We start from the raw sequence: 22,768 nt of genomic DNA, 5'->3' as shown, positions 1-22,768 counted from the left end.
AAGTAGCCTTTCGTTCCTCTTAGCCTCTTTGATTTCATTTATATTCTTTGCAAACTTCTTTCAATATCCCTATTTTTTTTTTTTTTTTTTTTTTTGGTTCCTCAGTCTTTCCCAGGGCTTCTTTCTTTCCTGTTACTCCTTTACATATCCTTCTATCTTCAAAGAAAATAAATTACAACAGTAAGTAAGTAAGTACTTACTGTAATATACTTATTTTCCAAAAAAATATGACAGAAAACATAACTTCACATAAGGGAGGAAGGCGGGAGCCATACCATAACATATTCCCCCATAGATTTAAACCTTCCTCTGAAAATAGTAATAAACATCACAATCCTAATCACAGACCAAAACACTCCAAACGATTCTATAAAAGTTTATCCAAAAGTAGGATCCTGACTCTAAAAATAAAGACTCCCGATGCTCTTTTGTCAACCCAGGGGACTGACGCCACTGAGGTTCAAACGCGGCGCCAAAAATGTATTGCGCGCCATCTTGGAGGAGCGTCAGGGTGCAGGCAGGCAGGGCACAGATGTAAACAATCACATTATTCCAACTCGTGGGGCCGCAGACAGCCCTTGATTGCCAGTGTCAACTTCCTGGACTTCAGGACCTGAGTCCGGCGTACTCAGGAGCGCACAGCTACACGCCCTGCACGTCGGAACACAAAGGGTAGGTGGTGTGTTGTCATTGGGTAACTTTCTGGGTATAGGTCATGTCACCATGTTAACTGTATCTCTTCCACTTGTTGTATACAGAGAATAGTTGCCTTGTTATCCTATTACGAGTGTCAGGCTAATTCCCTGCACGTCAAAATACTCGGGAAGGTGGTGTGTTATCATCAGTTAACTTAAGAAATGAGTCACGTCACCAGGTTAATAGTATTCCTTCAACTCATAGATTGCAGAGAATAATGACTTTTATGAGTGTTAAATTCACACCTTACACGTGAGAACACAAAGGGTAGGTGGTGTGTTGTGTATGTTGTCATTAGTTAACTTGGAGGGTGTGGGTAATATAACCAGGTAGACTTTTTCTCTCCTCGAACTTTAGTCTATGGGGATGAGTTATGTGAGTGTCAGATTAAGGTCTATAGCTTTGCGTCTCACGGGAACTATTTGCAAATTGCACTGCCAGTTTTATAGGCCCTTTTGATCATATTTCCCATTAGTGGTGTTGAATCCTTGTTGAATTATCTCTAAAATCATGGAAGTGTACCTTAAGATTACTATATCTTGTATGAGAGGCAGGATTAATGTTAATATGTGAAGTTTATGGAATTATGTGTTAGGTTTGCTTGCATTAGTTTGGGTTAATTACGTTGCATAAAGTTAGGTTGGTTAAGGTTGTGTTGTATTAAGCTAGATTAGGAAGCCAACTTTTATTGATTTTTACTCCAACTGAAAGCCCCAGATTCCTAACAGGGCCCTATGTTTGTTGTTGATAGAGCAAAAGAAGAGATTGGGACATGCATCTTGTAAAGTAACATTCATCCAAATCTTGTTAGTTGGCTGTCATGTGGTGATATGAATTGAAATCATGCTCTGGCATATTGACAGTTATTGCTTGTGATGTTCATAACTCACCTAATGTTGATTGATGGGGAGATTAGTTTTGCTCTCTCTCTCTCTCTCTCTCTCTCTCTCTCTCTCTCTCTCTCTCTCTCTCTCTCTCTCTCTCTCTCTCTCTCTCTCTCTCTCTCTCTCTCTCTCTCCCCATTGCTCACAATTTCTTCCTTGTCAATAGGGTAGTTATTTAGGGTACCTTCTTGGCCTTCTTACTGATCTGTTTTCTTCTCTTCTTTCACATATACCTTTAGATACATGTAAAATGTAAATATAAAGTGAGGGAGAAGTACCCCTTTCCTTCAGCCAAACAAATTTAGGGGACATGTGGGGATAGGGGATTTTTTGGGTGGGATGAAAGCAGTAAATAATTCACTGATTCATGATTAAAAACTCAGTATTATGACTTTATTGAATGAGGCATTGCATTGACCAAATGTACATAAAATGGGGTGTCTGTGAGGTTTACTTACAACGGCAGTATTTCTCCTCAATAACTCTGAGATGTGCAGGTCTTGGAGGTCTTGGCCAGCCATGACAGCTGTCCAATAGACAATTGTATGTTTTATTTCATAAACAGAAGAAGTTACAGGTAGACAGAATGCATGCACCTCTATACTTATGAATAATACTGATTCCTGATCTAGCAAAGCTCTTTTATTGGCTGAGAGTTAAGTTCCGGATTGTGCAGATTGTACAGTAAAATCTCTCTTATCCGGCATCAACGGGACCGCCGACATGCCGGATACTTGAATAGAAGTGAAATTATGTCCACAATCACCACCCTACACTCACGCATCTTACCATAACAAAGATCAGCTGATCTAATCAGCAGCTGATCTGATCAGCTGCTTAAGTGTAAGCACAACACGCTTCCTCTTTTCTACAACTTTAGGCATGATGAAGGCGTCAGGCGATAAACAGTACATACGTGGGACTGAGTCACTGAGTAATCACAGTGCACTGGGCCACGGGTGGCGCGAAGCAGTGCACTCTGGTGGCGAGGGGACAAAGTATGCCTTGCGCGGGAATTTTAATCGATTTTATGAGTACACATTGATTTTTTATTGATTTTAAGGCTTGGGGAAAAATGTGCCGGATACTCGAATGCCGGATGAGAGGGATTTTACTGTATTATAACATCAAACCACGTACATTTTAAGGGCATTGAATACAACTTGAATTTGGGATCCAATGTATAGATTCGGCATTCAGTATTAAAGTAAGGGAATTAATTCGGGAGTTCAGATAAGCGATTCAGTGTGGTTTGGTGTCTGTCTTGGAGTGAAGCACTACATGAGTTCAAATATGCAGTGCATTATATTATGATGTATCAGAGCCAGTCACTTCGGTTATGGCTGCTACGTGTGATGATGGGTGTGCTTAGTCATTGGTTGATCTCGCTATTATTCTGCAAGAACAAGGAAGGTTGTGGGAGTTTCTCAGCAACCATGGATTGATGAACAAGACTTTTAAGTGCCCGATAATTGTCTAATACTGAGTTTTTTAATCATTAATCTGAAATATTTGCTGCTTTCTCCCCATCCTAAACACCCAGCATTCCCACGTGTCTCCCAAATTTTTGAGCTGGAGGGAAAGGGATACTTCTCCTTCACTTTACATTTATGTTTTAGGTGTATCTAAATGTATACGCAAAAGAGTGGAAAAGAATAGACAAGTAATAATGCCAGGAAAGGACTCTAGATAATTTGTAATTAAATTTGAATAACATTATTGATAATGCTGATAATGCTGTTTCATTTTACTTTACTTCTCTTTTCTATCTTTTACTTGTAGAAGGCTTGGCTCTAATAAAAGTGAGTTCAGTTCCGTTTAACAAGTTTTATGGTGAGATAGGTAACTCAGCCTTGTAACACTAGCAAGTTATGATCTTAACATTCTTTAATTACCATTTTACTTGTCTGTCAGTATCACATGTATTCCATGTTGCTTATAATTGCTGTGGGGAAAGTTGATCTTGAAACCATGCCCCTCTGCTTCCTCCACCCATACTAACTTTTCAGAAGGGGGAAAAAAAACTACAGAAACACTTGTAAATAACACTTGTAATTTGCGTAAACACATTTAAATGACTTCTTATTGAGTCATATCTGTAGTGGTGCTTATCAACATTTTTTTTTTTAGGGTTGATACTTTGATTCCTCACAGTATTTTTCTGAACATAAGCTCCTTTTTGCTAAAACTTGCTCAAATCTCAGTGATGTTGATGATTGAATCTTTTTCAGGTGGAACCATGTTCTATGCACATTTTGTACTTGCCAAAAAGGGCCCTCTGGCCCGAATTTGGCTGGCAGCTCATTGGGACAAAAAGCTTACCAAGGCTCATGTGTTTGAAACCAATATTGAGAAGTCAGTGGATGGTATCCTTCAGCCCAAGGTGAGTGTACACTCTAATGTATGAACTATTTTCAATAATATTAGATAGCTATTTATAGTTTTTCACTGAAAGTTTAATTGGCCTGTTATTAAGTGTTATGGCCATAATTACTTCCCTAATGCTAGTAGTGTCAATACCATTAGAAGCTTTCCAAGCAATAAACTAATAGTGTGGAAAAATCCATGTATATAAGTGTACGTACTTACCCTTGATCAAAAGTTAGGTGGATGGTACTTTTTCCTTACACATTATACTGATGACATGCCTACTTGTTATTGTTTAGCAGCAGTGACATGTGCTCTGTTGCATTGTCCACTACACATTTTTGTTTACTTTTGTGGAAATTAATATTTCACCATAAGTTAACTGAGATGCATTATTTGAATGCAGATCATTGTTGAGGTTTTGCTTTTAGAACTAATTACTGTTGTGTTGTATCCTTCCCAAGGAACCTTTAGAGAAGTCTTGATATGGCTTGAGGCTGATTTGGCTATGGAGAAGAAATAGTTATTATTATAAGTAAATTAAAAAAAATGCTCATGTGTATTCCTGTTATCCATAGCTGATGTAGATTGCCCTCATTTGCTATATTTATTGTGCAGATTGACCATGGAGCTGGTGTACTTAGGCAGAGCACAACATAATTGGACTATGTGTGTTACAGGTCAAACTTTTCTTCAGATTCTCTCTGCAGGTGAGATGTTCCTAGGATACAACATCTTGTTAGGCAATTGCACTTTTTCTTAAAGACTGTGTTCCACTCATTTTATTCTCCAAATACAGGTAAAGATGGCCCTCAGAACCTCTGGTCATCTGTTGCTGGGTGTGGTTCGCATCTACTCACGTAAGGCAAAGTATCTACTGGCTGACTGCAATGAAGCTTTCGTCAAGATCAAGATGGCATTCAGACCAGGCATGGTGGATCTGCCTGAAGACATCCGAGAGGCAGCAGTTAGTGCCATTACCCTGCCAGAGGTGTTCCATGATTTTGACACAGCAATGCCAGAATTGAATGATGATGACATTCAGGTTCAGTTCACCTTAAACCAATCCCGGGCAGAGGAAATCACCATGCGTGAGGACTACGGGAATATTTCTCTGGTGCCGGGGGATGATGGTTTTGGTGACATGGGCTTTGAGGAACCACCAGATATTATGCGAGACACCTCAGCCATGGATCACAACCTGGACCATCCCAGTCTCATATTTGGTGATAGTGCACCACTCAACAAGGAGAAAGAACCTGGTACCTCAAAGGAGCAAGATTCACGTCTTTCGGGAGCCCGCACTGACACATCAGCTTTAGATTATGAGGCACCCATCCGTGATGATGGATTTGGAGGTAATCTTGGGCAGGACATAATTGCTGGGGGTCTCTTTGAAGGTGGTCTGTTTGATGATACTCCCATTGATGATGGACCAAGCTTGGATGAACCTAAGGAGGAGCGTCACGATGACTCAGATGATGATGTTGGTGATCTGGATAGGTTTGGAGGTCCACCATCTGTTGGGCCACTCAGTTCTGCAGATGGGTCACGGCCCTCATCCCCTAAACCTGAAGCCCAGGATCCCAGTGACCAGCTGGACACTGCTCCTGAAAATAATGCAGAAGCAGCTCCAGCCACAACAGGAGATGAGACTTTGGCGGGCCATGAACAGACGACTCTATTACAAAATGAAGAGGAAAGTTTTGCTCTTGCTCCTGTAGATGCTTCAGCCATAAAATCTGGATGGCCTAGAACTAAAAGGAAGAGGAAGTTGATTGTAGATGAAGTGAAAAACATATCAGGAGAGGAAATGAAGGCCCAGTTATCTGACACAACAGATATTGTTACAACATTGGACCTGGCTCCCCCCACCAAGCGTCTCATGCACTGGAAGGAGACGGGAGGGGTGGAGAAGCTCTTTGCTCTTCCAGGACGTCCCATTCATGCCAGAGTGCTGGCCCGTATATACCAGCGCCACCTCACTTCAGAACCAGCTGCTAATGAAGACTTCGGAATGGCTGGAGACAGGGAACTTGAGAGTATCAGCTTGGAAGTGGTAAGTTCTCTCTCTCTCTCTCTCTCTCTCTCTCTCTCTCTCTCTCTCTCTCTCTCTCTCTCTCTCTCTCTCTCTCTCTCTCTCTCTCTCTCTCTCTCTCTCTCTCTCTCTCTCTTTAAAATCTTTGAAATGCAGTTACTCAAGAAGTATTATTTAAAAAAAAAAGCAAAATAACCCTTTCTGTTGAACAAGTTATATACAGGTTTGCATTCTATATGGTTAAAGGCAAGCTTTGATAGTAAATTTTCATGAGTAAATTACAGTGGCTCTATTGCTCAACATGAATTGTGAATCAGGTACGGGAAGGTGATGACCATGAGGCCACCACTGGTCCAAGAACCAGAGGCAAACAGAACAAGAGAAAGCAGCCAGAACCAGATCCAGAGGATGAGGAGGTGAGCTTGATTTCAAAACCTTAATATTTGAATCATGTTTCTCTACAGTACTAAAAAGTTGTGTTGCATGTAACATTGTTTTATGTATATTCTTAATTGTCTGATCAATTGTTTACTGATTGCAGGTTCTTCAAGTAATGCAGACAAGAAGTCGAGATGCAAATGCAGGGTTGACATCACCTCAGGCTCCCCAAACACCAGCAGCACCAGCAGTCACAGAAGAGCATCCAACACCGGCTGTACCACCGCCACAACCAGAAGTCATCACCCTGGAAGAGGTACCTAGTTATTGGATGTATAAGTTGCTTTCCTTCCTTTATATAACATCTAATGCTTAGCTTAGCACCTATGACTAATTTATTTGTTATTTTTATATATTATTTTTATTATTTTCATTTATTCTTTTACCAAGTCACCTGTAACTGTGTAAAGTAGCCTTAGAATAATTTAAGTTAATGACAGATTACATACAATAGATTCTGTGTATCCCAGGTGTATTGGGAGGGATGTTGGGATAATCGCAAATCCTGGTTTTAGCACCTGTTATGTGTATAATGCAACCATTTATGACACCTTTGCTTTATGTAGTGTTTTTGATCATTTGGATCTAAAAAACAAAAGATGGCATTTCACTGGGTCAGGATTAATAAAACTAACTACATATAAACACATATGTCTTATCAATTTTGCACACGTTGAATTTTTTTATAAACTTGATAAGGTCCACATATGCAATATATATGTGTGTGTGTGTGTGTGTGTGTGTGTGTGAAAATCAAGTCTGTATTGGTGTTTCTGATTTGTTGAAATAGTGTTCTTTGTTGGTGGTGTTGATTAAAGTTGTTTTCATCAGCAGCGTGATACTGCCCTTGGGCAGGGAGCTGAGCCTGGTCAGGCTGGAGAAAGTGCACCAAGCCACACTCCTGGTCATGCCGGTGGCTTCACTAGTCCTGCACACCAACTCCCTGACAATATTGAGGCACATCAGGTCAGTGTGGTTTTATTTATTTTTGGTAAAGCATGCTGGTTGAGTTTCATGTTGTATTCAACCTCTATCTCATTTTTATCAAGATCTTTAATTTACTGCTGGGTATGATCAGAATATGACCATGCATGGCAGTAATTAAGGCTTTTATATATATATATATATATATATATATATATATATATATATATATATATATATATATATATATATATATATATATATAATCACTTCTCACAATAATTGTCCATCATTACATTTTATCCTCACTGATATCTGGAGAGGCCTCAGCAGGCAGTGAGTGTGGATGCCTTCATATAGAATAGACATGGAATGACTTGGAATTCATGGATATTAATAACAGAAATCACGTGTGGAATATTAATATTCTTTTGTGTGAATGGATTACATGTCAACTGTAATGAAAGATTATTTATAAGGTAAAGAATTGAATTTTGGATGATAGGGTTTGAAAGTGTGCATATGTGGCAGTTTATTTAATTAGATCTAGGCAGCGTTGATAGCTGAAGTAATGGGAGCATGCATATGCAAAAAGGAAGCATTCTGTAGTGTTATGTTTCAAATGAAGGAAGGTTAACACTATACTGGGAGGAAAAAAGCTGGATAGGTAGACTGAAGTAAGTACCCTTGTATTTTAGCTACTCATTTGATTCATATCATCAGTTAACATTTATGTACAACATTCTTTTGCCAAGAAAATAATCTATAAATGTCACCCTTGTAGTGTGTGTGTGTGTGTGTGTGTGTGTGTGTGTGTGTGTGTGTGTGTGTGTGTGTGTGTTAGTTATATAAGGCAATTGGTTTACCATAAGCTGTGAGAGAAGAATGATCCCATAGATACTTCCTTGGAGAGTCCATCCAGGAGATTTCTGCAAGACATTCTTACTACTCAGGTACTGGTTTATTTCTCACCTGTATTCTGCTAAACCAACAGCAGTCCGGAAAGGAGTGCAGTAGCCTCCAAATGTATGGGTGAATTGTTCCTGATTGTTATTTTCTGGTTCAACAACAATTCTAAAGTAACCATCAGTTAACAGCCTTCAGTGTAGAGAAGCTAAGAAGGGGGAAAGGAAAAACCAAGTAAGTCAACTTGAATAATGGGAGGGAATTAATAAGCACACCTTTTGTTTCATTTGCCCTTCCTTGATAACGCAAGACAAAGACTGACCTATGACCACAAGGCAGATAAGAGGGTGTTTTCACCATCAGCTAATACAAACTCATTTTACCTGGCAGTTCATTGTCAGTTTTATTGGACAAAATATTTACAATTAATGAGCAGACAAAAAAAGAAGTTCCCCTATACAGCTTGAGGTCACTGCACATGCCATTTCATCAGGTATGATTAAATTGCAAAGTTTTATTTTTGTTTTCTTTCTTTTTTATTTGTCCATTGAATTTATACAATGGTGCAAGCAGACCCCAGCCCACACCACGCCCTTCCAGAGCCCCATGCACACAGAGATGGAGACACCCAACTACCTGGAGGTATGGCTTTGCACCAGGCTCCTGTTGATCGCCTCTGAGGCAGTCTTAAATGTGTCTGTTACTGTTTTATATTCATATGTATACCATTGTGTATTTTATTATGTAAGTTTATAGTTATTGTAATAGAGATTTGTGGTGTTTGTAGTGTGTCAAATATGGTCTCTGATAGGAAAGGTCCACATGTTTTCATATTTACACACATACACCCTCCTATGTAAACACACACATACACAATGTTAGTATAAACATGTAAGAACATCACTTCAAGCTGTTAATTTCTTAAATACATCTCATCAAGAGGTTATGAAGGCTAAGTGTTGCATGCCTAAATTCTGACATCCAAGGAAGTGTTAATTTTGTTATTGGGAGCATACTGTAGGTAAGTAAATGTAATTAAATTTTTGTGTTTGTCTTAATTTTATATATGAAAATGCTTATCTTTTTTTTTTTGCCACTTTTCAGATGCCCACTGGAGCTGAAAACCCTGGCTATGATGGCTCCCACCCACCAGCCAACACCCCCGGTGGCATGTCTGATGGTGGGCCACGCTCCAATTATTCAGAGCGTGCAAACACTCCCACTGCTGTCCTCAGGCAAGAGGAGGAGGAAGAGGAAGAGGTATGTAGTACATATACTAGGGAGGTTATATGAAACAAGAACCTTCTTGTATGAGAATACATAATCATACCAATGCAAAAAATACATACATACTTTCTCCAAGATTAATTTCAAGTACCATATAGCAACACAAGTACTTTAATGGGTAATATTGAACTGAAACGTGTTTTGAACACTAATTTAATTTTGAATATAAACATTGCTTTGATGCTAACCTTTTTGTGCCATACATCAGTGCATTTCAATGAGTGGCTAGGGGTTGTTTTCACTTCAATAGCATACCTAAGACTATTTGGTTTTGCAGGAGGAACAAGCAGATGACGAAACTTATGAGCAGTTTGAGGAACGTGTGGTCAACAAACGTGCTGGTCAGATGTTTGTCAGCATCAAGAGGCGTCTTAGAAATAATAACATTCTATTCTCAGAATTGGTACATGGTAACAATAGAAAGCAGGTAAGCTTTGCATCTAGTGTTTGTGGATTTCAAAGATCAAAGTTTTGTGAAAGATGGTAAACTTTGCATAACATAGTGTTCATCTATCTAATATATGCAGTCACATCACTCATAAGTCTATTGCTGTTACTGCATCACCCTTATTTTATAAATCCTCATCTTTCATGATGTTTAACAGTGATTGAAATTACCTGTAAGATGGTTTCACTGACTGCTGGAAATGCTGAGGCAGTTATGGTAATGGCAGGATTCAGAAAGGAAGCAAAGGTTGCACAGGAAGAGTCAGCAGTAGTGTGTATCTGGATTGGCCATCATAAGCTTTATTTATTACAAGTTATTCCCCCAAACAATGATCATTTCAGAAAACTTTAGAAAGAAATAGTTTAGTCTTCAGCAGTATGATTTTTTACATAGTATATCTTATGAATATAGATAATGACTGTTGCATTTATTTCAGGTGGCTCAGAAGTTTTATACTATGCTGGTATTGAAGAAGTTGCAGGCTGTTGAACTTAGCCAAGATGGACCCTTCACAGAAATGTTCCTCAGCAGAGGACCTTTGTTTGAGAATGCTTCATTGTAAGCATAATACTGTTTGGGTCAAGGAAGAAAAGGAGCAGTGTGCCTGAAGGAGATGGACTCTTACCCTTTTATGTTGAAAATTATTTTTGTTTAATATTGCAAGGCATATAGATTTTTACCAACAAATGAGAAGGCTCCCTTTAATTTACGCATGTGAACACACAAAACATCACACACACACACACACACACACACACACACACACACACACACACACACACACACACACACACACACACACACACACACACACACACACACACACACACACACACACAGGTTCTTGCTTCTCCTGAAAGATGCTCTGTTGCATGTGCCAGCCACACTATTTATTGGTTGATATTTGTAATCAGCATCTCAGGATTTAGAAAATTTCTTTTAATTTATTTTTGATACGTTGTGTGGTCTGTTATAAATTACGTGCATTCTTAGGATAATAATTTGGTGTTTATAATTCTGTCAGTTTGGTATTACAAGCTGTTTTGTCATTTTGGCTCTTCACAGTCCCTTCTTAAACACACACATACACTCAATAGCATTCAATGAAAGAATATTAGTCACATCATAGCCTCTTGGCTTCCAGGTTGAATGAGAACTGATCCTCACCAACCCCACTGCTCTCCATTCATCTCACTCATGCACAGCTACTCTCCCTTGCTCCAGCAACATCCCTCTTCCATCTAATGCTCTCTTCACTGTTCATCCATCCCATTTGTGATCTTGCCTTTAATTTTATACCTCTCAGTAGGTCCAGATCTCTCTCTCTCTCTCTCTCTCTCTCTCTCTCTCTCTCTCTCTCTCTCTCTCTCTCTCTCTCTCTCTCTCTCTCTCTCTCTCTCTCTCTCTCTCTCTCTCTCTCTCTCTCTCTCTCTCTCTCTCTCTCTCTCTCTCTCTCTCTCTCTCTCTCTCTCTCTCTCTCTCTCTCTCTCTAGTTGCTACTCTGTTGTTCTCATTAACTGTCACATCACTGACTTTGATCATACCAGTCTCTTACAACACTAACTCTCCCTCAGACTTCCTCATTTCCTCCCTCGATACACTAATGTCTCCACACGTACTCCTGAGGCATCTCATTTCCTTTATGTTTAAGTTCTTCCTCTTTGCTAATAATAAGAGCAAGTGCAGGAAATATGTCAATTTGATGAAAACTTAAGTTCATCATGGCTGATTGGGAGTTGAATGTTTGAGCCAGTAAATTTAGCTTACCTTTTCAAATGCATGGTCAAATTGTTGCCTAGTACCAAGCTTATGTGGTCATTAGGAATCAGCCAGGGAATGCAGATAATTTCCAATTAGCTACATATCAGTTTTATTTCTTCAGCTGCATTATTGAGTCCTACACAACATACATGAAAAAAAAAATCCTCAAATAGTTGATGTTGAGATGGTTTTCAATATAAAAATAAAGTTATATTTTGTAAATTATTGAAATATGAAGTTTTAAATTCCAAAGAATAATAATAAAAAAAAAAATAATAATAATGATCTTTGCATATATTGCAGTGCTGTTTTCACAGTGGTCATTTTAAGATGCAAACTCAAGTTATCAGGATTAGATCTATCATTCATTTGGCTGTGAGTATCAGAATTTAACCTTTTTAATATCTAATTATAATTTTATATGTATATGTATTTTATTATTATTATTATTATTATTATTATTATTATTATTATTTATTTTATTTATTTATTTTATTTATTTATTTATTTATTTATTCATTTTTTATTTTTCATCCTCCATGTCTTGGTTTTCAGGTTTTCATTTCATTTAGATGAGATGGTAGAGAGGAAGGACAGTTTTAGTGATTGGTTTTTAATTTATGACCATTTGCCAAGGTCTTGTATTTATTTTGAAAATTATCAAGAGTGATAAATGCAAGTTTTTTGTAGTTTCCACTTTACAGATTTATTCCAAAGAGTCAATGTCTATGGAATGTACAACACTGCACTGCTTTTTTTACACTAGGATACTGTGGAGAGAGAAGCTGTTTTAAGGTTATGATGTCCTTATTACACTGAACTCAGTCCAGCGTGTTGTAGTTGCAGAATGATATACAAAGTACAAATTTTACTTTATGAGATGTCTACAGCAGATCTCTCTTGAGCTCTGGCTTGAAATTGCTCTTTATGATAGTGGTACATGTGAGGGCTTCTTCAGTCACACATTAGATGTCAGTATAGAAAGAACTTTATATATAGAGATGTAGGGGGACTTTCTACCTCTACCTGTTTCATATTAAGTTCATTAAGTTTAAACCAATATTCCATATCTCCATTCTTTTTGCATTAAAATGTGAAAGATATTTAATTATAATTTTACACATGTATTTTTCTGTGTGTTTGTGTGAATGTCAGGCAGTTGAATTGTACAAATGTCATAATAGTTCTGTAAAAGTTTCTAAAAAAAATCTTTAATATGCTCTTTGTGATCCAGTGATATTTTAAGATTTATAAGAAAGCTATGTTGACAAAATTGGAATTGAATTACTTAATTATTTTCAGTGTTACCATGTTAGATGTAAAAAATAGACAAAAATCAGAGTATTTATAGAAAACTTTATGGAAAAATACAGTTACTGAAGAAAAGTTTTTATTTATAACCACTTGATGTATCTTTCAAAATCCCACTTCACATTGGTGGCAGTCCTGAGGCAAGAAAATCCAAGTATTGCATTTAAGATTAATGATAATATTGGGGCATTTTACTACTGGAAGAAGGGTAATAATATCCCATTTAATTTTAAACCAAAATTGTGTATCTCATCAGATCAATTCACTAGACACACTAGTGCTTGAGCACATCTCACTTGCTACAACTCATTTTGTTCTGACTATATTTCAGGGTAATGACCAGTAACACTGGTCATTGCCCTGAAACACTGTCCTTTCAAGAAGCAATGAAAATGAATGGGTAATTTGCTGAAATGGCACAGAATGAAGTAATACAATGAGTGGAGATCTAGAGTATGTCAATATCACAGCCATTGGTAGGAGTGGCACCAACATCACTGATTTGTTTTCAAAAGATGAGTACTGCAGCTGGTTGCCACAGAGCAAGACAGTACTGTTAATCATGTCATATAATGAAAAGTAAAAGGATGTGTAAATGTACTATCCTTGGATCCTAATACACAGCAGATGACCACCACACTTTCTGAAGCTTTTTTTGTTGTTATTAGCCAACTTGAGGCAAGTGTACAATGAAGCAGTGGAAGTTAAATGCAGTCACAGTACATCAACAAGTGTACTTATATAATATATATATATATATATATATATATATATATATATATATATATATATATATATATATATATATATATATATATATATATATATATATATACTTTATTTTTTTAACAAAAATATTTGCTATCAAATATATAGGTACAGCACAAGACATGTCTTATCTCAACTATCTCCTTTTAAGAGGGACTTCAGCCTAGTATATATATATATATATATATATATATATATATATATATATATATATATATATATATATATATATATATATATTTTTTTTTTTTTTTTTTTTTTTTTTTTTTAGTAGAGCAGTTAAATCATTACCATAAAATCAGCAATCAAATAATACTAGTATTACATTGGTTCAGTAAGTGTTCTAGAAGCAGGTGTGAAGTGATCTGAGGAGGTTTGTTGGTCATTGCTGGCAGGCATGTGGTTTGGAGACCCTATAACAAGGTGATGTACAGCTGTCTTACTATTGAACCATCCTCTTTGCCAGGGTACTGGCTATCATAAACAACACTGATGTTTTTTTTATGCATTGATATGTATTACATTGAAACAATATTTTGTGACCAGTGGTGTTTCTATGGGCGAATAGTCTCTCTCTCTCTCTCTCTCTCTCTCAGAAAACTGCATTTTAGTGCATTAGGACGTTACAGTAAAAAAAGAAAAATCAGTAATAGTGTGACATTTACACTGACAAAAAAAAAAAAAAAAAAAAAAAAAAAAAAAAAAAAAAAAAATATATATATATATATATATATATATATATATATATATATATATATATATATATATATATATATATATATATATATATATATATATATTCTCAAATCTTAGAGACACAAGCCCCTCCCTCACAATGGAGCCCAGCAGGCCCTAGATTCTATTCCCAATGGGTGGCAGCATCTTGTGATGTGACAGGATTTGATATTGTTTTGGTGACTCGATAAACACTGCCAGAGACCTGGCTGTCCTAGACAGCGGTCTGCCCTCCTTTCATGTGTTGCTGCTAATTCCCTCACCCAGGCCGAATGCTTCCTCTTTCTCTCTCTCTTCCTCATATATATATATATATATATATATATATATTCTTGAGACATTCTTGCAGGCTATTTTCTTACTTTTAGAGTGACTGATCATTAATAAAGAAAGCCACAATACGGCAGGAATTATGTACTATAATTCCTGATCAAGCATTACAATTAATGGATAAAACACTGTGACAGCAATGTAAGGCATACTTGACCTGTCATCAGTGACCCACTCTATTGCCCCAGCGCAAGCCACAGGCTTAGCTGGCTAGGGTTTATGGTACCACGGGGCATTAATACTGGCCAGGCCACTCCCTTTCCCATGTCTTAGATGAGAGGTTGGATGTTTGCAGCCCAAGTGTTCCAAAGTACATCAAGATGACTAATATCATCCTCTCACCCACTCACAAGTTTACAAGCTTGTATACTTCTCACTCAGTGTCTTCTCATCAAGTATTATGGACTTACTTTTGTGTTCAAGTAATGGGACATTTAGTACAGATGGTGAAGGAAGGCAATAGTTTGTTTTGGTAAAGAAACAACGAAGCATTGTAAAATGCACACTTTCCACTGAATGCTGCCATCCAGTAGCAGGCCAGAGTGTTGATCCCCTGATGTGCTCCACCCAAGAGAGGTTTTTGTCTCTAACATGCAAGAACAGAGTATACATGACATTTGTGTTTATATGGTTGTGTTTGGTGTTCATGTGTCTGCCTTGCTTCTTCAGCATGACATTTGTGTTTATATGGTTGTGTTTGGTGTTCATGTGTCTGTCATACTTCTTCAGCTAATTCTTTAATTCCTTAGGTGTGTCAATCAACAACATCATAATTTAATCCTATATTTAGTAATAACATCAATATTTTAGTCAAAAAAAAAAAAATACCACATTTGATTTAGGGGGAAATCTTATGTAGATAAAATTAAGGGCCATAAATAATTTCTTCAAATCACATTCATGTTCTACAAATTGGCACTTCTTGAGATGTGAGCTCTCTCAAAGTGAAGGCATCATGGGTGTGATTAGTTGCTAGATGCAGACAATTACCGAAGTCCTTGCCGGGCCATCTCTAGAACCTTATAGTCAGAACCTGTTGGCACCAAAGTATAATATTAAAAAAGAAGAAAAAAAAAATCATGAAAAATTTATCAACTCTGAAGTCCTTCCATAGAAATCACTAAGGTAAGATAAATCCAACTGTATCTATAAATTCTTTGCTTGCAAGTCTTCATATTTCCTTTTCATTCTTTCTTTTGCATAACCTTTCTAGTCATCTTACCATAACAGTGTTCTTCTAAAATGTGTTCTCTGATAAGTCTTCCCACATTTAAAAATTTCATAATTTTTACTTAATATACATTTTCTAAACAATGTAATATCAACTAATTAGTGGAATACTTGTCTTAAAAATACTGACCTTTTTCATCTGTTACCACATCAAAATTTTTCATGACTGTTGATGCATGTGCTTCAAGAAACTGCATTTCTGTAGGGGATAAAGTTTCTCCAAGTTTCTGTAGAGCACTGAGCACTTCAACCTGAGAAACATTAACTGTTAGTCTTTAAATTAATTTTTCAATATTTTAAAAGATGAGGCATTGTTCTATTAGAGCTTTTACAATTTTCATACTGAAATCAACCAAGACAGAAATTTATTTTATAATGAATACAGTTGTGATGGTTTTGGATCATACCTCTTATTAGTGTGATGTGGGCTTTTAACATGCTATGTGTTATTACCTTCTGCTGTTCATATACATCCAAGGATAGCTTGCCAATCTTCTGGTCTCTTTCAATTTGTGAGAGCTTTTCCCTTAACTGATCTGGTTGCTTCTTTGCAAACATCTGAATGACCTCTGGTGTCTTGAAGGCTTGGGATATGGCTGCTTGAATGGCCTAAAAATAATAATGATATATAAATAGATATGTAAATATGTCAAAACTTATTCATAAGCTGTGGGATGAGTGAGTGAAACAGGCTTAGCAGTCAGATGATAAACAATAATATCATAGAGTTTTCAGTGAATACTAGATAAATTACGGATGGGGCTAATATATAGCTCTGAGTAAACAATTAAATATTCTTAAAAGAATCTAAAGAGCTAGGCAGCAAAGGTCATGAATCCCAACTGGTACTGCCAATTCAAAGATAAAGTGGGGCACAGCCTTACAGGCCCCAATTAAAGAGATATTACTGCTTGCTATGACTACTGTTCAACTATCTATCTATCTGTTCATATCTTATTCAACATAATTCATAATTAGATATCTTATTCTAATAGATAATTTAGGTTCAAGATTTTTTAATGCAGGGTTTTCTTTATCTGGTGCTTTATCACCATATTTGAGCACATATCATGTTTTTCACTCATGGTTCTCTAACCTCTGTATTAATCATGGAAGATGCTATGAGATGTAAAGACTGGTAAAGTGTGAGTGGATGTGTGCACTATCATATCCACGTATAAATGCTGTGGCAACATATATTCTGTCATATTTTAGTCAATGTTAACATCTGATAGTCAGTTTGTGTGAAGCAGAGCAGCATTACATATGTATAAGCAGAATAAGAGTTACTACTCCAGGACATCATAGGACACTAAAGTAAAATTATTACTTACTGATAATGTCTGCTCTGCTACACTGGAGCAAATTTTTGCTGGATACTGTACATCAGAACTCACCAACTGCATAGCATTAAATGAGTCAACCAGGGTCATATCTCCACTCGTCATGCGGGAGAGTGATGACTGAAACTCATTTAGCTGCTCAAGAGTGTCCTTGCGGGCATCTTCATACTCCTCTGGGTCTAACTCTGCCCTGTCATTATCAACATAACCATGCATATATGTTAACTGGTTATCAACATCACAGATATTATTTTCATCATTTTATTCTTTATAAACTACAATGAAAAAAAGCTACCATAGGGTTATAATGTGAAAATAAAACTTGAATGGTAAAAGCAATGTCTATAAATCACGTGAATTCAGTGTTGTGCTCGGTAAATTCTGCTAGTAATTCTATAGCTAAATTTTCAGTAACGTCTCTGCTTAGTGCTGGAAAAAGGTTAATGGTATTGGCTTTCATTAATCAGATAAAAGAAACCATACAATAATTAAGCCCATGGCAGATTTAGTTTTTGTCTCAGATCTACCTTTCATCTGAGTAGGGGGACAAGCTCCAAAGAACTCTGAACTCTTACTTGCATTCTTCAAGATCTGCTAGTTGTGTCATCAGCCGGTCAAGCTGCTCCTCCATCTGCTGCCGGAGCCGGTGGGTCTCACTCTCTCCTCGACTCACCATTTTTACAGCTGTGCTGGTAGTGATGGAGCTATGAATTAGAATTACATGAGTGCAGCATTATTTATCATTTTCTCTCTAGCAATGTGCAGCAAGCAGATATGTATGACAGCATGAAATATTCAGATTTTTTTTTCTTTTTTTATATAGAAGGGACACCAGCCAAGGGCAACAAAAATCCAATGAAATAAAAAATTAAATAAAAAAAGCCCACTGAGTTGCTAGTCCCCGAATAGGTCCGAAGTTGTAGTAAAACATTGAAGAATGAATGTCTTGAAACCTCCCTCTTGAAGGAGCTCAAGTCATAGGAAGGTGGAAATACAAAAGCAGGCAGGGAGTTCCAGAGTTTGCCAGAGAAAGGGATGAATGACTGAGAATACTGGTTAACTCTTGCATTAGAGAGGTGGACAGAATTGGGGTGAGAGAAAGAAGAAAGTCTTGTGCAGTGAAGCCACAGGTGGATGGGAGGCATGTAGTTAGCAAGATCAGAAGAGCAGTTACCATGAAAATAGCAGTAGAAGATAGCTAGAGATGCAACACTGGCAATGAGAAAGAGTCATTAGAGGAGAGGAGTTGATGAGACGAAAAGATTTTGATTCCACCCTGTCTAAAAGAGCAGTATGGGTGGAACCCCCCCAGACATGTGAAGCATACTCCATACATGGACAAATAAGATACTTTTACAGAGTTAGCAGCTGGAAGGGTGAGAAAAACTGGCTGAAACGTCTCAGAATGCCTAACTTCATAGAAGCTGTTTTAGCTAGAGATGAGATGTGAAGTTTTGAGTTTAGATTATAAGAAAAGGACAGGCTGAGGATGTTCAATGTAGAAGAGGGGGCCAGTTGAGTGTCACTGAAGAAAAGGGGATAGTTGTCTGGAAGGTTGTGTTGAGTTGATAGATGGAGGAATCGAGTTTTTGAGGCATTGAACAATACTAAGTTTGCTCTGCCCCAATTAGAAATTTTAGAAAGATCAGAAGTCAGGCATTCTGTGGCTTCCCTGTGTGAACTGTTTACTTCCTGAAGGGTTGGACGTCTGTGAAAAGATGTGGAAAAGTGCCGGGTGGTATCATCAGCATAGGAGTGGATAGGGCTAGAAGTTTGGTTTAAAAGATCATTGATGAATAACAGGAAGAGGGTGGGTAATAGGACAGAACCCTGAGGAACACCACTGTTAATAGATTTAGAAGAACAGTGACCATCTGCTACAGCAGCAATAGAACACTCAGAAAGGAAACTTGAGATGAAGTTAAAGAGAGAAGAATAGAAGCCATAGGAGGATAGTTTGGAAATCAAAGCTTTGTGCCAGACTCTTTCAAAAGCTTTTGATATGTCTAAAGCAACAGGAAAAGTTTCACCAAGATCTCTAAAAGAGGATGACCAAGACTCAGTAAGGAAAGCCAGATCACCAGTAGAGCGACCTTGATGGAATCTATACTGGCGATCAGATAGAAGATTGTGAAATGATAGATGTTTAAGAATCTTCCTGTTGAGGATAGATTCAAAAACTTTAAGATAGGCAGGAAATTAAAGCAGTAGGACGGTAATCTGAGGAGTTAGAACAGTCACCCTTTTTAGGAACAGGCTGAATGTAGGTAAACTTCAAGCAAGAAGGAAAGGTAGATGTTGACAGACAGAGTTGAAAGAGTTTGACTAGGCAGGGTGCAAGCAGAGAGGCACAGTTTCAGAGAACAATAGGAGGGACCCCATCAGGTCCATAAGTCTTCTGAGGGTTTAGGCCAATGAGGGCATGGAAAACATCACTGTGAAGAATTTTAATAGGTAGCATGAAGCAGTCAGAGGGTGGAGGAGAGTGTGGAACAACCCTTGAATCATCCAAGGTAGAGGTTTTAGCAAAGGTTTGGACAAAGAGTTCAGCTTTAGAGATAGTTGTGATAGCAATGGTGCCATCTGGTTGACATAAAGGAGGGAAAGAAGAAGGAAAGTTATTGGAGACAATTTTGGCTAGATGCCAGAAGCCATGAAGGGAGTTAGATCTTGAAAGATTTTGATACTTTCTATTAATGAAGGAGTTTTTGGCTGGTTGGAGAACAGACTTGGCATAGTTCCAGGCAGAAATATAAAGTGCATGAGATTCTGGTGATGGAAGGCTAAAGTACCTTTCGTGGGCCACCTCTCTGTCATGTATAGCATGAGAACAGGCTGTGCTAAACCAAGGTTTGGAAGGTTTAAGTCGAGAAAAAGAGTGAGGAATGTATGCCTCCATGCCAGACACTATCACCTCTGTTATGCGCTCAGCACACAGAGATGGGTCTTTGTCACCGAAGCAGTAGTCATTCCAAGGAAAATCAGCAAAATACCTCCTCAGGTCCCCCCAGGTAGCAGAGGCAAAACACCAGAGGCACCTCCGCTTGGGGGGATCCTGAGGAGGGATTGGAGCAATAGGACGAGATACAGATATAAGATTGTGATTAGAGGAGCCCAACGAAGAAGACGGAGTAACAGTAAACAGAAGGATTAGAGTTCAGGAAAAGGTCAAGAATGTTGGGTGTATCTCCAAGACGGTCAGGAATACAAGTAGGGTGTTGCAGCAATTGCTCTAGGTTGTTGAGGATAGCAAAGTTGAAGGCTAGTTCACCAGGATGGTCAGTGAAGGAAGAGGAAAGCCAAAGCTGGTGGTAAACATTGAAGTCTCCAATAATGGAGATCTCTGCATAGGGAAGAGAGTCAGAATGTGCTCCACTTTGGAAGTTAAGTAGTCAAAGAATTTCTTTTAGTCAGAGGAGTTAGGTGAGAGGTATACAGCACAGATAAATTTAGTTTTAGAGTGACTCTGTAGTTGTAGCCAGATGGTGGAAAACTCGGAAGACTCAAGAGTGTGGGCACAAGAGCAAGTTAAGTCACTGCACACATAAATGCAACATCAAGGTTTGGATTGAAAAATGATAGAAAAAGTAGGAGGGAACAGAAAAGGGGCTACTGTCAGTTGTCTCAGACATCTGTGTTTCAGTGAAGAAAAGATGAGGTTTAGTAGAGGAGAGAAGGTGTTCTACAGATTGAAAATTAGATCTAAGACTGTGAATGTTGCAGAAGTTAATGAAGAAAAATTTGAGGGGGGGGTGTGTCAAGACACTTAGGGTTGATACCAGAAGAGCAGTCCGACCTCGGGAGACTTGTGGTCCCCTCCCCAGATGGGGACTCCAAGGCTGGTGTAGGAGTCGCCATGATAATTTTGAATTTTGAGTGAAGGGTGTGTGTGTAATTAGGTGCTTGTAGTTTTGTTTGAAGGAAGAGAGTTGTCTTTGGAGATCAGGCTGTGACTGCCCCCTTGTATTGTGAAACACAAAAGAAAACATTCAGTGAGGTCGCTGATGGATTTAATGATAAGTTGACAGCACTCTCTGATCCAATGCTTTAGACCTCACTGGGAGTAATTATTGTTTTGGCAGGTGTGGATTTTGAGGAAAGAATGTTTTTTTTTTTTTAAGAGTGGCATTGGCCTAGGAACAATGAAAAAAAAAGAGCCTACTGAGGTTCCAGTTCCCAAAAAAGACCAAGAGGATCATCCAAACTGGAGGGTGAGTGTCTTGAAAAATGTGTCTGAATAATGAACACTGAGGGAGGAATGCTGGTGTGGTTCTGAATGGTGGAGCTTGAAATTTTTTCTAAATATTTAGGGACATTCTACATATCATTATCCATATCACTGCTGTCAGCCTGTTATATGTGTCAGCTACTTAACTTTAATCCATCAACCCTGCTGGGCAAGGATAATGAATTAGTTTTGAGCCTGCCATGGGATTATTAGAATTGATAATTATTAGAACTATTGGAATTAAGAAGCATGTGACCCTAAAAAGGACGTGAATTTTTGCATTTTCACACACATACTGGCATTACTAACTTAGGTGGTGCATAGCCCAGTATGTGTAAAATAACTAAATTCTTCTATCAGTTGTTTTATTAGAGTATGATGCATCAGAAGAGTGTGGTTTGTCTGACTACCTTCTTCGTGTTGGCCTGAGAAGGGAAAAAAACTCTTCAGAGATGAGACTGAACAATAACTGTTAACATTCACAGGTATTTAGTGATAATATTTCCTTGGGTTAATACTGGTATGACTAATATTCCCATTTCTCAGTTCCTGACTCATGAAATGCCTTCCTTGTGTCATGTGTGCCTACAGTGTATATCATATCTATGACAACTTTAACAATACTATCAGCACCTGGTGAAGTTGCTTAACCATGTTTTGGCACATACAGATAACATGAAGGATGGAGGAACTATGATAACTTTTACCTTCACCCACAAATAAACATAATCACTCTTTCATAGCATGGCTTATATGTCTCTAAAACGTACGAGTGTGGCAGTGTGTTATTATAATCCACATGTATATTTACCAGGGTCGTTGGTTGCTCAGCCTCACCTGTCCCTATCAGCTGATAGGCGTCATTTTAACAGGGTAACATGTACATAAGCTTTGACAACTTGAAAGTCTTCCTCCTGGCCAATATGAACCTGTCACTGCAGGACTGTGTGGTCTGCAGACTGCTGGTCAATGTGGGTTCAACGGTCTATCCCTTAAAAATAAATAAATAAATAAAATAAAACAAAATAAAATAAAAATAAAATAAAACAAAATAGTATAAAATACGTGACTGAA

General features: G+C 37.8%; 2 protein-coding genes across 4 annotated transcripts; one reads left to right on the top strand and one right to left on the bottom strand.

The window, feature by feature from the left end:
- The first annotated feature begins 468 nt into the window (after positions 1 to 468).
- LOC135110905 (double-strand-break repair protein rad21 homolog) lies at positions 469 to 10,828 on the top strand. Of its 3 annotated transcripts, none has more exons than XM_064023557.1 (10): positions 469 to 672; positions 3,812 to 3,963; positions 4,747 to 6,006; positions 6,303 to 6,401; positions 6,527 to 6,679; positions 7,258 to 7,389; positions 8,827 to 8,895; positions 9,358 to 9,513; positions 9,818 to 9,967; positions 10,425 to 10,828. In XM_064023557.1, the coding sequence occupies exons 2-10, from the start codon at positions 3,820 to 3,822 to the stop codon at positions 10,548 to 10,550; spliced, it is 2,289 nt and encodes a 762-aa protein (XP_063879627.1). In that variant the 5' UTR covers positions 469 to 672; positions 3,812 to 3,819; the 3' UTR covers positions 10,551 to 10,828. The 3 variants fall into 3 exon arrangements, with proteins under 3 accessions (XP_063879627.1, XP_063879616.1, XP_063879636.1); XM_064023546.1 differs by having other exon boundaries at positions 7,255 to 7,389; XM_064023566.1 differs by lacking the exon at positions 8,827 to 8,895 and having other exon boundaries at positions 7,255 to 7,389.
- Positions 10,829 to 15,662: 4,834 nt separating this feature from the next.
- LOC135110941 (protein LZIC-like) lies at positions 15,663 to 21,361 on the bottom strand. The gene is made up of 6 exons (XM_064023650.1): positions 21,246 to 21,361; positions 18,042 to 18,155; positions 17,458 to 17,656; positions 16,577 to 16,732; positions 16,254 to 16,374; positions 15,663 to 15,926 (listed from the first exon to the last, which is right to left on the bottom strand). Exons 2-6 carry the CDS (start codon positions 18,140 to 18,142, stop codon positions 15,880 to 15,882), a joined length of 624 nt encoding a protein of 207 aa, XP_063879720.1. The 5' UTR covers positions 18,143 to 18,155; positions 21,246 to 21,361; the 3' UTR covers positions 15,663 to 15,879.
- Between the last annotated feature and the right edge of the window lie 1,407 nt (positions 21,362 to 22,768).

Source organism: Scylla paramamosain, chromosome 2 (genome assembly GCF_035594125.1).
Source record: "Scylla paramamosain isolate STU-SP2022 chromosome 2, ASM3559412v1, whole genome shotgun sequence".
Lineage (NCBI taxonomy): Eukaryota > Metazoa > Arthropoda > Malacostraca > Decapoda > Portunidae > Scylla > Scylla paramamosain.
This window is presented reverse-complemented; position numbering and strand designations above follow the sequence as displayed.